We start from the raw sequence: 16495 nt of genomic DNA, 5'->3' as shown, positions 1-16495 counted from the left end.
TCTCTTATATCTCCTGCACTGGCAGGCGGGTTCTTTACCACTAGCACCACCTGGGAAGGCCAACTGAAGTAAGTATTTCATTATCTTTGGGGTATTCTTGCCTTGAGAACCCCATGAACAGTATAAAAAGGCAAAATGATAGGATACTGAAAGAGGAACTCCCCAGGTCAGTAGGTGCCCAATATGCTACTGGAGATCAGTGGAGAAATAACTCCAGAAAGGATGAAGGGATAGAGCCAAAGCAAAAACAATACCCAGCTGTGGATGTGACTGGTGATAGAAACAAGGTCCAATGCTGTAAAGAGCAATATTGCATAGGAACCTGGAATGTCAGGGCCACGAATCAAGGCAAATTGGAAGTGGTCAAACAGGAGATGGTAAGAGTGAACGTCGACATTCTAGGAATCAGCAAACTAAAATGGACTGGAATGGGTGAATTTAACTCGGATGACGATTATATCTACTACTGCGGGCAGGAATCCCTTAGAAGAAATGGACTAGCCATCATGGTCAACAAAAGAGTCTGAAATGCAGTACTTGGATGCACTCTCAAAAATGACAGAATGATCTCTGTTTGTTTCCAAGGCAAACCATTCAATATCACAGTAATCCAAGTCTATGCCCCAACCTGTAACACTGAAGAAGCTGAAGTTGAACGGTTTTATGAAGACCTACAAGACCTTTTAGAACTAACACCCAAAAAAGATGTCCTTTTCATTATAGGGGACTGGAATGCAAAAGTAGGAAGTCAAGAAACACCTGGAGTAACAGGCAAATTTGGCCTTGGAATGTGGAATGAAGCAGGGCAAAGACTAATAGAGTTTTGCCAAGAGAACGCACTGGTCATAGCAAACACCCTCTTCCAACAACACAAGAGAAGACTCTACACATGGACATCACCAGATGGTCAACACCGAAATCAGACTGATTATATTCTTTGCAGCCAAAGATGGAGAAGCTCTATACAGTCAACAAAAACAAGACCAGGAGCTGACTGTGGCTCAGATCATGAACTCCTTATTACCAAATTCAGACTCAAATTGAAGAAAGTAGGGAAAACTGCTAGACCATTCAGGAATGACCTCAATCAAATCCCTTATGATTATGCAGCAGAAGTGAGAAATAGATTTAACGGCCTAGATCTGATAGATAGAGTGCCTGATGAACTATGGAATGAGGTTGGTGACATTGTACAGGAGACAGGGATCAAGACCATCCCCATGGAAAAGAAATGCAAAAAAGCAAAATGGCTGTCTGGGGAGGCCTTACAAATAGCTGTGGAAAGAAGAGAAGTGAAAAGCAAGGAGAAAAGGAAAGATACAAGCATCTGAATGCAGAGTTCCAAATAATAGCAAGAAGAGATAAGAAAGCCTTCCTCAGCAATCAATGCAAAGAAATAGAGGAAAATAACAGAATGGGAAAGACTAGAGATCTCTTCAAGAAAATTAGAAACACCAAGGGAACATTTCATGCAAAGATGGGCTCAATAAAGGACAGAAATAGTCTGGACCTAACAGAAGCAGAAGATATTAAGAAGAGGGGGCGAGAATACACAGAAGAACTGTACAAAAAAGATCTTCACGACCAAGATAATCACGATGGTGTGATCACTCACCTAGAGCCAGACATCCTGGAATGTGAAGTCAAGTGGGCCTTAGAAAGCATCACTATGAACAAAGCTAGTGGAGGTGATAGAATTCCAGTTGAGCTCTTTCAAATCCTGAAAGATGATGCTGTGGAAGTGCTGCACTCAATATGCCAGCACATTTGGAAAACTCAGCAGTGGCCACAGGACTGGAAAAGGTCAGTTTTCATTCCAATCCCAAAGAAAAGCAATGCCAAAGAATGCTCAAACTACTGCACAATTGTACTCATCTCACATGCTAGCAAAGTCATGCTCAAAATTCTCCAAGCCAGGCTTCAGCAATACGTGAACCGTGAACTTCCTGATGCTCAAGCTGGTTTTAGAAAAGGCAGAGGAACCAGAGATCAAATTGCCAACATCCGCTGGATCATCGAAAAAGCAAGAGAGTTCCAGAAAAACATCTATTTCTGCTTTATTGACTATGCCAAAGCCTTTGACTGTGTGGACCACAATAAACTGTGGAAAACTCTTCAAGAGATGGGAATACCAGACCACCTGACCTGCCTCCTGAGAAACCTATATGCAGGTCAGGAAGCAACAGTTAGAACTGGACATGGAACAACAGAGTGGTTCCAAATAGGAAAAGGAATACATCAAGGCTGTATCTTGTCACCCTGCTTATTTAACTTCTATGCAGAGTACATCATGAGAAACGCTGGGCTGGAAGAAGCACAAGCTGGAATTAAGATTGCCAGGAGAAATATCAATAACCTCAGATATGCAGATAACACCACCCTTATGGCAGAAAGTGAAGAGGAACTAAAAAGCCTCTTGATGAAAGTGAAAGAGGACAGTGAAAAAGTTGGCTTAAAGCTCAACATTCAGAAAACAAAGATCATGGCATCCGGTCCCATCACTTCATGGGAAATAGAAGGGTAAACAGTGGAAACAGTGTCAGACTTTATTTTTTTGGGCTCCAAAATCACTGCAGATGGTGACTGCAGCCATGAAATTAAAAGACGCTTACTCCTTGGAAGAGAAATTATGACCAACCTAGATAGCATATTGAAAAGCAGGGATATTACTTTGCCAACAAAGGTCCATCTAGTCAAGGCTATGGTTTTTCCAGTGGTCATGTATGGATGTGAGAGTTGGACTGTGAAGAAGGCTGGGTGCCGAAGAATTGGTGGTTTTGAACTGTGATGTTGGAGAAGGCTCTTGAGAGTCCCTTGGACTGCAAGGAGATCCAATCAGTCCCTCTTAAAGGAGATCAGCCCTGGGATTTCTTTGGAGGGATGATGCTGAAGCTGAAACTCCAGTACTTTGGCCACCTCATGCGAAGAGTTGACTCATTGGGAAAGACTCTGATGCTGGGAGGAATTGGGGGCAGGAGGAGAAGGGGACAACCGAGGATGAGATGGCTGGATGGCATCATGGATTCGATGGATGTGAGTCTGAGTGAACTCCGGGAGTTGGTCAGGACAGGGAGGCCTGGCGTGCTGCGATTCATGGGGTCGCAAAGAGTCGGACACGACTGAGCAACTGAACTGAACTGAACTGAAGACTTCCCATATAGACAATCATACCACCTACAAATACAGCTTTATATCTTCCTTTCCAATCTGTATACCATTTATTTCTTTGCCTTGACTCATTTAGTGGCCAGAACTTCCACATTCAGTACTAATTTGTTACTGATCTTCTTTTAAGATTTATTTATTTTAATTGGAGGCTAATTACAATATTGCGGTGGGTTTTGGCATGCATTCACATGAATCAGCCATGGGTGTACATGTGTTCCCCATCCTGAACCCCCCTCCCACCTCCCCCCCATCCCATGCCTCAGGGTCATCCCAGGGCACCAGCCCTGGGCTCCCTGTCTCATGCATCGAGCAGAGCCTGGACTGGAAGGCATGCAGCCTTTTCCCATGACATACGCTGTTGGCTGTAGTTTGCTTTAATAGATGTTCTTTATCAAGCTGCGGTTGCTCCCCTGTATTTCTAAATTCCTAAGAGTTTTTACCATGAACGGGTGCTGGATTTTGTCAGGTGCTTTGTCTGGGTCAATGGATATCATCATATTATTTTTATTCTTTGGCCTGACCATATATTGGACCACACTGTTTGATTTTCTAATATTAAACCAGCCTTGCCCATCTGGAATAAATCCCACTTGGACACAGTGTATAGATTTTTGTGTTGTTGGATTTGGTTTGCTAGTATTTTGCTGAGGAGTTTTCACATCTAAATTCAGGAGTGATATTGGTTTGTGTGGGGCTTCGTTTTATTCTGTTTTCACTCTTTGTCTGGTTTCGGTATTGGGACAATACTAGCTTCTCAAGTATGACTGGGAAGTGCTCCTCTTCTACTTTCTGAAAGGGGTCGTATAAAACTGGTGTTAATTCTTTTAACATTTGGCAAAATATTCCATGGAAGACATCTGGCCCTGCAGATTTCCTTATCAGGAGATTTTAAATGAAAAGTTCAAGGACTATTTATGTTATCTATTTCATCAGAGTGGGGTTTTGATAGTTTGTGGTTTTCAAGAAATCGATCCATTTCTTGTGAATTTTTGAGCAAAAATTGTTTATAGTGTTTCCTTACTGTCTCCTTGATGTCTGCAGAATCCGTCTATAATAACGTGCTAACATCCTGTACTGAATCCATCCTGATTTTGATGGTTTGTGTCTTCTCTAGTTTTGCTTTTGTCAGTCTTGCTAGAGTCTGATGGTTTTATTTTCTTTGAAGAATCAACCTTTCCCACTGCTTTTTGCTGCTGTTTTCTGCCTCTCAATTCCATGGGTCGCTGCCCTTGTCTCCACTGTCTCCTTCGTCCGTCCTCGTCCTTCTCGGGCTTCTTGCGGCGGAGGCTCAGGCTGCTCGTCTGAGGCCTCTCCTCCTCCCTGATGGCGCGTTAGGTGCTGTGCACTCTCCTGCTCGGCTTCAGCTTCATCCTCCACCTGACACTTTGGCAAGAATGTGTTTCTCTAACGCTTGGTCAGCAACAGCCAGAGTCGCTCTTGGCTCGCTGCACAAAACACACCCTTGGTGATCTATGCACAAGCACTCCCACAGAATCACAGACAGATTCTCTCACACACTGTAAGGAAAACTCCAGGGCACCATTCCATCAACACACTCAGATGGCAGTGTAGTGCAAACGTGAACCAGGCAAGCAAAACACTCTTCCTGCCTGGGTAGAAGCATTCTTCTCAGACTTTGCACACCTCTGGAGAGCAGGCAGGGGTATTACTAAATCTATTCCATGCCTTGAAAATTCTATGTTGTCTTATATCCTTACTGGAGAGAAGCTGAAATGGAAGAAAGTGCATCTTCTGGGAAGAAGCACAGAGAAAGCTGGGGTGAGCAAAACACCCAGGTGGATTTGTGTAAAGGTGTAGGAGAGGGAAAGAGACAACGATAGAGAATAAGACAAGATCCTCAACATCGGCAGTCAGCAAGGACGTGCAAACCAAACCGCAAAGTACCACTTCACACCCACGGGGATGGCTAGAATCAAGAAGACAGAGATAAACGGTGCTGGCAAGAAGGTGGGTAGGCTGGAGACCTGTGCACTGTTTGTGGGGTATAAAATGGTGCAGCTATTTTGGAAACTAGTTCAATAATTCCTCAAAAAGTTAAATATAGTTGCTACTTCTGTGATATGAATTGCACATTTAAAAATGGTTGAGATGATAAATTTTGTTATTTTACCACAATTTTAAAAAGTTAAACATAGAATTACCATATGACTCAGAAGTTCTACTCCTAGGTATCTATCCAAGAGAAATGAAAACATATTTCCATATAAAGTTTTGTGCATGGATGTTCACAGCAGTATTATTCATAATAGTCAGAAGGTGGAAACAACCCAAATATACATCAGCTGATACAGGGATAAATAAATGGAATATGGAATATTATTTGCTTATTTATACTAATATATATTAGTATATATATAATATATATTCCATAATTTTATATATTCCATAATTTTATATATTATAATTCCATAATTCCATTCTCTTCCACAATTTTATATACACAGAATACATTATTCCATAGAAAGGAATATTATTCAGCCATAAGAAAGAATGCAGTATTGATACGAGCTTCGCCATGGATGAACCTTGAAAACATTAAGTTCAGTGAGAGAAGATAGTTACAAAAGGCCATACTCTGTATGATTCCTTTACTGTGAATTGTCCAGAACAGACGAATGTGCAGAGACAGAAGGCAGATGAATGCTCCCATGGGGGAGGAAGGGTGAGGACTGACTCCTCGGGGTGGGGTTTCTCTTTAAGGAATGGAGATGCTCTGGAATTAGACAGTGATGGTGGCTGCCAAGCCTTGTGAATGTACCGATACCCACTCAATGGTAAACTTTAAAAGGGTGAATTTTATGGTGTGTGAATTATATCACAGTTTTTAAGAGTACACAGGACTCACTAAGGGAAGGGCCTTTCCCTGGGAGCCGCGGGGGGAGCAAGCTCCAGGACTTGGCAGCACCGGGTCGACCCGGCCTCTGAGAGCCGCTGAGCTGGCGGTGGGCGGGAGGGGCGGCAGGCTCTGAGCCTGCTCTTGCTGACTCTGGACCTCGGGACAACTGCATCCCCAAGAAAGGCGCTCATCGCCTTAGATGGGAGGAGTTCCAGGCTTCAGACTGAAAGAAGAGAAGCCTAGGCAGGCAAACGAGAAAGCAAGAACGAGCCGGCACTGAGAAGGGACGGGAGTTAAGTGCAGGCTTGTTTTCCACCAAACAGCAGCTGAGGGCGCAGGGGCCCAACGCTGGGGTCGCCACCAGGCTGCCTGCAGGCCCTGGGCTCTGTCTTCTCCGGCTGATACCCATCTGGAGGGCACACGTGACTTTCACTTTTGATTTTTCGATATTTCTGGTACATTCCTCAGCAATCGACGCCCCTTCTGGAGCTGAAGAACAACCACCTCTTTCATACTTAGGAGACGCTTGGCATCCTAGCTATCTGCTCTTTTCAAAAAGATTAACTCCTAGAGAAAAACATAACTTCTTATTGAAAACAGGTTTGGACCAACTTCAGGTTTTTAAAATCAAGCCTGCATTCCTGTGGATCTGATACTGTTATGAGGGCGTATAGCTTACCACTGTGAAGTCAGGGTGGAAAATACATCATCTCTCTCAGATTCCTGGAATAACTTCAAAAGTTCTGGGTCCCCAGATAAGTGTGCAAGAATGCGCAATTCAATCTGCGAAAAGTCTGTCAGACAGAGCTCTGTGTTAATTCAGAACCCATCCACACACACCTCATTGTTGCCGCCCAGCCCAAGCGACCTCACTTTCCCCTCCCATGGGGAATCAAGGTCGGCACGCCCACCTCCCAGCTGCCAGGCCCCTGGGCGTCTGGGCTGTTCGCCATCCCTGGGGCTAAGAGTCCATGAGACCTCTTCCGTAAGGCTGGCAAGGCCTCCAGGGGGCCGCACTCATTGATCGAGTCATCAGAACATCAGAGGTTCAGAAAGGGCTCTCTCTGTGCCAGGCTGTGTGCCTGGGGTATGCTAGCGAACAAGACAGATGACGGTCCCTTCCCGTGTGGAGCTTCTACTCGAGGAGAGAGAGACGGTTTGGGTGAATTATTCGGTGTGTTGGAAGGCGAGCAATGAAATGGGAAAGACAGATCGAGAGGAGGAGGCTCCAGAGTGAGTGTGTGGGGGGGTTGCTGCTGTGACGTGTCATCAAGAAAGGGACGAGGTAGCAGAGGCAAGGAGGTTGGAGGAGGTAGCAAGACCACACGTGGGGAGAAGTCTCCATGCGGGGCTGGCGGCGGGGCTGAGGGCAGAGGGACCAGCATGGCTGCAGCGCGCGGGAAGGGGAGCCAGGGGGACGGGACAGTGGGGGCGGGGGTGGACTTGGGGGGCCTAGCAGGGAATCTGGGCTCTAGATGCAGTCACGTGAAGAAGCCCAGGAGGCAGAGCTGCTCTCGTCTACTGTGCAGGAGAAACCTCGGCTTCGTACAAATATCTGCCTCGGGGTTTACCTTCAAGAATGAGTTCTGTAAGCACCTTCGGATTATTCAGTTTCTAAGCATTTGAACACGTGAAACACGTAACGTGCGCCCCAGTGACACGGCGTGTCTACCGTGGCTGGCTCGTACCTGCTGCCAGGAAGCTGCAGCCTTCGGATGAAACAAACGCCGTCCTTGGGGAGATGCTGAGTTCGTCCTCGTCACCTGAATCATTATGAGTTCAAGAGCACTTGGTCAGCTGATCGTGAGCTGATTCATAGCTATTCCTCACACACAGTTATTTTAACATCACTTGGAAGTCAGAAGAATATTTTCCTGCTTTTTCCTAATGCAATTTTAAAACAGCATAAGACTGCTGAAAGCTAACTAGACTTTCTGCTGTTAGAATCTCCTGTTCTGTCTAGAATTCCTAGTGAAGGAAAGGTCAAACACTGACCCTCTGCGCCTCACCGACAGGAGGCCTCCTTCGGGGACGGTCTCCCACGGAATGTGCGGTGAAGGGCTTGCGGAGGCCAAGTTGCTGCCCACCTCCAGGAGCTCTGTTCACGTACAACGACGTGCACGTTGCTGAAGCTCACGGCGCTTTGCTGTTTGGCTTCGACCTTCTGGAAGCAGCAGTTCCCGAAGCCAAGGGAGCAGGAATTTACTGGGAACGGGACACAGAACCTGGCTTTGCTCAGACTTGACCTTTTCTCGTTTAGAAATATCATCACCCGCATGGCAGTGGAGTGGCTCGAGAGAAAGAAGAGCGTGACTACGTTTTGCAAACACGTCCAGTAATTTTCAGACCTTAATAAAAGCCAGCTCCATTGTCTCTCTGTCTCTTCTCTGTTGTGAAGCTGGTGGGGGAGAGGCGGTGGGAGGGGAGCCACTCCCCTGTGGTAATTTTTCATCCATTTTCACTTAGAAACCGCTAGAGGGGAGGGGCCGTGCCACTTTAGCTGGGTTTTATTTTTCAGTGTATATTTAAATCCCGGTCACGCAAACACAGAGGAGAACTTCAGGAAAGAAAAGCAGTTACTTAGATAGAAAAACAATTACAAACATTTCCAGGCTTTTAAAAAAACGTAGCTCAAGATTTTTGTGAAGTAAAAAGAAATGTGTTACCTTTAAAATTTTGAGGTTTAGTTATCTGAATTGGGTGCTTGGAGATACCTTGGATATTCTGCGAATAATAAAGGGGAAACTGCCTTAGCTGAAATATCTTCTCTTAATCTGAATCATTTAACAGTATTTAAAATGTGTTACATTTAAAATATATATATTTTTTATTGGAGAAGGAAATGGCAACCCACTCCAGTATTTTTCCTGGAAAAGTGCATGGACAGAGGAGCCCGGTGGGCTGCAGTCCATGGGGTCATATGACGGAACACGCACGCCTGAGGAGGAGGAGAGAGATGGGTTGGTAGCAGTAAACTGGAAGAACTAAAGACATATTTATTTATTTGGCTGCCCCAGGTCTTAGCTGCGGCATTTGAACTCTCAGGGACGGCATCTGGGATCTAGTTCCCTGAGCAGGGATGGAATCTGGGCTCCCTGCATTGGGAGCTCAGAGTCTTTGCCACTGGACGACCAGGGAAGCCCCTAAAATGTGCCGCACTTCATTAAACACTAACAAAATAACTAACGCCAATGTATTATGCATATGTGCACCAATACTTAATACAACTAACACTGAAACACAATTTGGGTGGGTAGACCAAAGTATCGATATAGAGTCAATATATAAAGATCAATTCAGTCTTTACATAGTGCCAATGAGTAATCAGACATTGAAATTAAATAAACAATGCCATTTATATTACTAACAGCACCCCCAAACCATTCAGGTATAAACTTGTATGTTGAAAACTACAGAATCCTGATAAAAAAAATTAATAGTCCTAAATAGATGGAAAGATATACCATGTTCATGGATCAGAACACTCAACATTAATATGCCAATGACTCCCAAACTGATCTATAAATTCAATACAATCCTAATTAAAATACTAGCAGTATTTTTCTTAGTTATCAACAAGCTGATTCTATAAATTATGGATTATAAATATAAATTTAAAATGCAAAACTCTAAAACTTTTAGAGGAGAACTTAAGAGAAAATCTTTGTAATCTTGCATTAGACAAAGAATTCTTAGATAGACCCCTTCAGAATGGTCCATAAAGAAAATGAAAAACTGGGCTCCATCAAACTTACTTTTGTTTTTTGCAAATCACGTTGGATTCAAAACATAAAAGACTCTCAGACTTCCCTGGTGGTTCAGTGGCTAAGACTCTGCCGTCCCATGCAGGGGTCATGGGTTCAATCCCTGTTCAGGGAACTAGATTCCACATGCCACATAGTACGGCCAAAAAAAAAAAAAAGAACTCTCAAAAAAAGTTAGCAATGAAAGGTACTTCCAGAATGGCAGAGTGAGGAGCCTGCCAACCCACTCTATGAAGGGTTATCCTGATGCTAAGACCAGACACCAAATACAACATCCTCCACAAACAGGCACAAGGAGCCTCAGTCAACATCAGCACGCTGAAACCAGTGACACACAGAAAGGGTTTGTACGCAGCCAATGGGGGCTTCTCTCAGAAATGCAAAAAACCAGACATCAATATAGTGCGCCAGATTAGTAGGGTGAAGGACAAAAACACGTCCCCACCACAACAGGACATAAGCATTCAACAAAAGTCCAACACTCTTTCATGTTAAAACATTTCAATTTTCTAGGAAGAGACTTTGAAGATGTAGAAGAGACTTTGCAGATGTTCTAACTCACTCTGAGTATTGTCAGGGTCTGTAGTTGTATAAAATAGAATATGGTCTCTAACTAATAGCATGTCAAACTAGGGTCGGACCAGACTGTAACTAAACATGCTCGGCTAAAAGCTCTTGGTGAGCACAGCTCGGTGTAAGTTCATCCCGCAAGCAAGGACTCAGCTCCTAAAATCATTTCCCTTCCACAGCCCATAAAACTTCAGCTTAATGAAAGTTGCTTTACCAATGGAAAGAGGGATAAAGAAGCTTATTTGTCCTGAGAAAGCAGAAATGTGATTACCTTTAGATAAAGATAAAGGAAACTTTTAAATAATTAAGCGCTACTTTTTATGTTTTACAATACAACAAATAATCAAATAACAGTGAGTGCTCACTGTGGTGTCCGACTCTTTGTGACCCCATGGACTGCAGCACGCTAGGTTCCTCTGTCCATAGAAATTTCCAGGCAAGAATACTGGAGCGGGTTGCCATTTCCTACTCCAGGGGATCTTCCCAACCCAGGGAATGAATCTGGGTCTCTTTCATTTCCTGTGTTGGTAGGCGGAAGCTTTACCACTGCACCAATTTGGAAGCCCCCCCAAAATAACAGAAACTTCACTAAAAATCTAACCCATATAGCACACTTCATACACTATAGCACACTGTATAACAGTCTATAGTGTGAACATTTTAAGGAAAGTTAAAATGCATATTTTGTCCTTTGAGCATATGACAGAATGCATGCTAAGAAGGGGCTTGAAGGGTATAGCTTTTTCTTCCCCCACCACGGCTGATAGACGTGAGCTCAATTCCCAGGCAACTTTCACTCCTCTCAAATGGCGTCTTCTTTTCTGTTATTACACGGAAGCCGCTCTGCCCACAGTGAGCAGAAGGGAGGCTCTGGCATCTGACTCTGGCAGAGAACCTCAACCTTGAACACCATCTTTCACTGTCAAGTTGCAGGGAAAGAAGAGTTTAAGGCTTAGTTCCCTTAAGTTAATCTTAAAACAAGCCAGATAAAAATGCTGTTAATGCTACCTGGAGACTAGAGGAAGGTACAATCACCAAATAAGAAAAAGTAAATTACTTTCAATCAGAACTGCCTTAATGAAGTGTCCTAAATATGTCTAGAGATAAGTTATTAAAATTAAATCGGCTGTTAAAGATAGAACCAGAATCTTTTGATGGAGAACATAAAAAACTCTATAAATATAATCTTCTATCACGGTAATTTTTTAAAATAAAAGTAACCGTTTTATTGTAGAACAGTCTTACTGAAAAGTTAGGAATGTAGTATAGGCCCCTCACTGGGTTGCCTATACTGCTAGCATCTTACGTTTCTAGGGCATTTGACACAATTAAGAAACCAGCGTCAATACATTATTACTAATTCCATACTTGATTCCGATTTCGCCAGTTTTCACCTGGAGTCCTTTTTCTGCCCCAAGACCCTACCCAGGACCCACATCACGTCCAGTCGTCTGGTTCCCTCAGCTGGGACCTGCTTGCTGTTTTTCTCCTGTTTAGACCAGGGCTGTGGGCTTGGGGAGGGAGGCCTCTGAGATAAGCGCCCTCCTCCTGCCAGCAGGCCAAGGGTGCCTGCTGCCGGCGTGACCCATTGCTGCTGCCGTCGGCCTTGCTCTGAAACGGTGTTTGCTACATTCTCCCCTGGACAGGTACTGTTTTATTTTCCCCTTTCTAGGCTGCTTTCTCTGAAATCGAGTTTCTGAGCACAGCCCTCTGTCTGCAGAGCCAGAGATGAAGTGAGAGGGGTGGTGTCCTGAGGAAGCTGACTCCCTGGGGAGAGTGTTCACTGACCCGACGGCATCGGCGCAGAGGACAGAGCCAGGGGAGGGGAGTGGAGGTCAGCCGCGGCGTGGGCACTGCTGGTGCGGACAGAGACAGGGAGCTCTGCAGCAGCCAAAGGCGGAACCGGTCAGCAAGGGGCTGCCTCTCAGGAGGTGCAAATTCACTTCCTCTGTTAATCTTATTCATAGGTGTTTTATTATTTTTGATGCAACTGTAAACAGGATTTGTTGTTCACTCACTCGTGTCCAACTCTTTGTGACCCCATGGGCTGCAGCACGCCAGGATTCCCTGTCCTCCACTATCCCCTGCAGTTTGCTCAAACTCATGTCCATTGAGTTGGTGAAGCTATCTCACCATCTCATCTTCTGCCACCCTTTTCTCCTCGTGCCTTCAACCTTTCCCAGCATCAGGGTCTTTTCCAAAGAATCAGTTCTTCGCATCAGGTGGCCAAAGTATTGGAGCGTCAGCTTCAGCATCAGTCCTTCCAATGAATATTAAGGGTTGATTTCCTTTAGAATTGACTGGTTGGATCTCCTTGCTGTCCAAGGGTCTCAAGAGTCTTCTCCAGCACCACAGTTCGAAAGCACCAATTCTTGGGCACTCAGTCTTCTTTATGGTCCAACGCTCACATCCGTACATGACCACTGGAAAAACCACAGCTTTGACTAGATGGACCTTTGTTGGCAAAGTAATGTCTCTGCTTTTTAATGTGCTGTCTAGGTTTGTCATAGCTTTTCTTCCAAGGAGTAAGTGTCTTTTAATTTCATGGCTGCATTCACCATCTGCAGTGATTTTGGAGCCCAAGAAAATAAAGTCTGACATTGTTGCCACTGTTTCCCCATATATTGGCCACGAAATTATGGGACTGGATGCCATGATCTTAGTTTTTTGCATGTTGAGTTTTAAGCCAGCTTTTTCACTCTCCTCTTTGACTTTCATCAAGAGGCTCTTTAGTTCCTCTTCACTTTCTGCCATTCAGTTCAGTTCAGTCGCTCAGTCGTGTCTGACTCTTTGCGACCCCATGAATTGCAGCACGCCAGGCCTCCCTGTCCATCACCAACTCCCGGAGTTCACTCAGACTCACGTCCATCGAGTCCGTGATGCCATCCAGCCATCTCATCCTCAGTCGTCCCCTTCTCCTCCTGCCCCCAATCCCTCCCAGCATCAGAGTCTTTTCCAATGAGTCAATTATTCGCTTGAGGTGACCAAAGTACTAGAGTTTCAGCTTCAGCATCATTCCTTCCAAAGAACACCCAGGGCTGGTCTCCTTTAGGATGGACTGGCTGGATCTCCTTGCAGTCCAAGGGACTCTCAAGAGTCTTCTCCAACACTACAATTCAAAAGCATCAATTCTTCAGCACTCAGCCTTCTTCACATCAGCTGCATATCTGTGGTTATTGACATTTCTCCCCACAATCTTGATTCTAGCTAGTGCTTCATCCAGTCCGGCAGGTCTCATGATGTATTCTGCATAGAAGTTAAATAAGCAGGGTGATAATATACAGCCTTGAAGCACTCCTTTCCCAATCTGGAACCAGTCTGCTGTTCCATGTCTGGTTCTAACTGTTGCTTCTTGAGCTGCATACAGATTTCACAGGAGATAGGCAAGGTGGCCTGGTATTCCCATCTCTGGAAGAAATTTCCAGTTTGTTTTGATCCACACAGTCAAGGCTTTAGCGTAGTCAATGAAGCAGAAGTAGATGTTTTTCTGAAACTCCCTTGCTTTTTCTACGATCCAACAGGCATGAGGTCTGGGTGCTGAGTGTGCTCTCTGCCGGGGTGTCACTGCTCTGGGTGCTCTAGGCTGACAGAACAAGGAGACGTGTGTGTTTAAAGGCATCTGCGTGTGGCCACCTGTGTCTGCCTGGAGGTAAACAGAGTCCACCCCATTGCCTGCAGCTCTGTCCACCACCACGTGGATCACTCCAGAGTCCTCCCTACTCCAACACAAGAGACCTGGCTCCCGCCATCGGTGGCCATGTCTCTCTCCCGGGTGCACCGGGCCGTGGGCAGGTCCACGAGCCTCGGGGGCGCACCGGGCCGTGGGCAGGTCCATGAGCCTCGGGGACACTGCAGAGTGGGTGCAGCATGGTGGGCACACAGATGCGACCACACGTCAGGAGGACTGTCTGGAAAGGTGCCCAAACGATGGAAACTGCAAGCAAGTGGGACTTCATTCTCCTGTAGGGCACAACATTTTCTGCTGTTAATGTGGACACTGAAATGAATGAAAACCACCTCCGAGTCCTTTGTGTGGCAGACCCCGCCAGAGTCTCCAGGTCACCGAGATCCCCTGCGGGAAGTGCCTGGGCTCCGCAGCGAGTCCCTTCCTCAGCCTCTGCCCGCTGCTCCGGGGGCAGGGGGGGGGGGGTGACGACGGGGCACTCGCCTGCATTTGTCTTCACAGTGGACTCCGGCGCGTGTAAGAAAAATAAGAGAGCTGATCTAGAAAAACGCAGTGCTAACAGCCCTCAGTCCACGTTCAGTGACAGGCGAGGTGCAGAGGTGGCATCTGAGGTCTCTCCTTGGGCATCTATCAGAATGTCAGCAGTTGTTTTAGCAAAATGCCAAAAACAGGGTCCGGTTTGACCTGTGGAGAAGGTAGCCGCGCTGCTCAGGACTGCGGCTGGCGCATTGGCGCGCAGGTTCCACGCTCCAGGCAGCCGCGGAGGCGATGGGAGCCCAGGCGCGGAGACCGCAGCGCCCTCGGATAACGCAGGGCGGGCCGCGGCTTCCTCTGCCCTGCTCTGCAGCGGAGCGGCTCCCCAGTCTTCCGAACGCTGTGTGGGACGCCCGCCGGGGGCTGTTGGGGTCCATGAAGAACCGAGCCCCCCAGGAGCGGGCTCCCTTCGGCTGTCGCCTCCCCCATCAGCGCTGCCCCGAGCGCTGCCTTTTCCCATGCTTTCGGTCCGCCCTGCCCCTGCGCTGCGTTCTCCAGCGTTCATCACCTCCCACACCGCGACTAGTTGAGCGTGTTTGCTGTCGGTCTCGGGCCCTCCACCCCCAGGCTCCACGAGGGCAGAGGTTTCGGTCCGCTGGGCACGAGCTCCGCGGTTCTGGGAGTGAGCGAGGAGACGCAAGAAGGGAGGCGGGCGGAGGAGCCGGGGTCCAGACTTCAGCCTGAGAGCCTTGGCTGCAGGTGGGCCTGAAGAGCATCGGGCAGGCACCTGAGAGGCTCCCAGGCTGCGGCCCAGGAGGCTGGGGGATGGAGGGAGGTGAGGAGGCGGGGAGAGGAGAGGAGACCAGGAGGCGGACCCCATGGGAGCTGGTGCTCAGGACGTGCAGTCCTGCCTGAAGGACCAGGGGTCTGAGACAGGGACTGCGACTCGGTTGTTTTTTGTTTTTTGTTTTTTGAGAGATCTGAAGGAGAGCTAAGTAAAGAGAGATGTGAGAGTCTGAGCATGTGAGTGGGCAGCTACTGGTGGGGAAGGGGCGTGTGCAGGGGGCCCAGAGGAGGGAGGGCCACGGGGCTGGGGAGAGCAGCAAGGAGGCCGGGGCTGGGGAAGGATCAGCCCCGCCCCCAGGGGAACAGGAGCCTGAGCTGCCTGGGGAGGAAGGACAGACCTGGGCCACCAGCAGGGGGACAGTGCCGGCAGCCTGGAGCGGGCCAAGCGCTTGCCACCGCGCTCGCCACCGGGGAGAGCCTGAGCCTCTGCCAAGCAGAGGACGGAGGCCGGGCCGAGTGCGGCCACAGGGGTCGGGTAGCGTGACTCCAAAAACAGGCTCCTCTCCCGGCCGGCTCTTTGCCTCTGAAGGTCTGTTCTGCTGCAGGTCACAACCAGTGCTTTGAAAGATGAGTTTGAATAGAACAAAAATAGCAGTGTGCATGGCTTGGTGGTACCTGCCCCTAATCACCTGCACCCGCCAGGGCCCCATGAAGGCAGGTGTGCAGAAGGGCTGTGACTCGTCCAAGGACTATGAGGCAACAGACCTTTATATTCCAAATAAGAGACGGAAAGTAATAAGTCACTAAAATAACAAAATACAGAGGTTTAAAAATCTCATTTGAGTTCAAGTAATGGTACAGATTTAGCCATAATTATCTAACTTATGAAAATCTTGCTAGTAAATATTTTGATAGATATTTAAGTGGTATCAGGGCTTCCCTGATAGCTCAGTTTGGTGAAGAATCCACCTGCAAAGCAGGAGACCCCGGTTCAATTCCTGAGTTGGGAAGATTCTCTGGGGAAGGGAAACGCTACCCACTCCAGTATTCTTGGGCTTCCCTGGTGGCTCAGCTGGTAAAGAATCTGCCTGCAATGTGGGAGACCTGGGTTCGATCCCTGGGTTGGGAAGATCCCCTGGAGAAGGCAAGGGCTACCCACTCCAGTGTTCTGGCCTGGAGAATTCCAAGGAC

At 47.0% G+C, this 16495-nt stretch overlaps 1 protein-coding gene across 1 annotated transcript in view; it reads right to left on the bottom strand.

Moving 5' to 3' along the window:
• Positions 1–16495, bottom strand: part of POLN (DNA polymerase nu) — a 159993-nt gene that overhangs the window by 49728 nt on the left and 93770 nt on the right. The window contains exons 16-18 of the mRNA XM_069594913.1: positions 8692–8749; positions 7714–7788; positions 6705–6819 (exon numbers count right to left, since the gene is read on the bottom strand). Coding sequence (XP_069451014.1) covers positions 6705–6819; positions 7714–7788; positions 8692–8749 — 248 coding nt within the window. The remainder of the gene's footprint in view (positions 1–6704; positions 6820–7713; positions 7789–8691; positions 8750–16495) is intronic.

The sequence above is a fragment of the Ovis canadensis genome, chromosome 6 (genome assembly GCF_042477335.2).
Source record: "Ovis canadensis isolate MfBH-ARS-UI-01 breed Bighorn chromosome 6, ARS-UI_OviCan_v2, whole genome shotgun sequence".
Taxonomy (NCBI): domain Eukaryota; kingdom Metazoa; phylum Chordata; class Mammalia; order Artiodactyla; family Bovidae; genus Ovis; species Ovis canadensis.
This window is presented reverse-complemented; position numbering and strand designations above follow the sequence as displayed.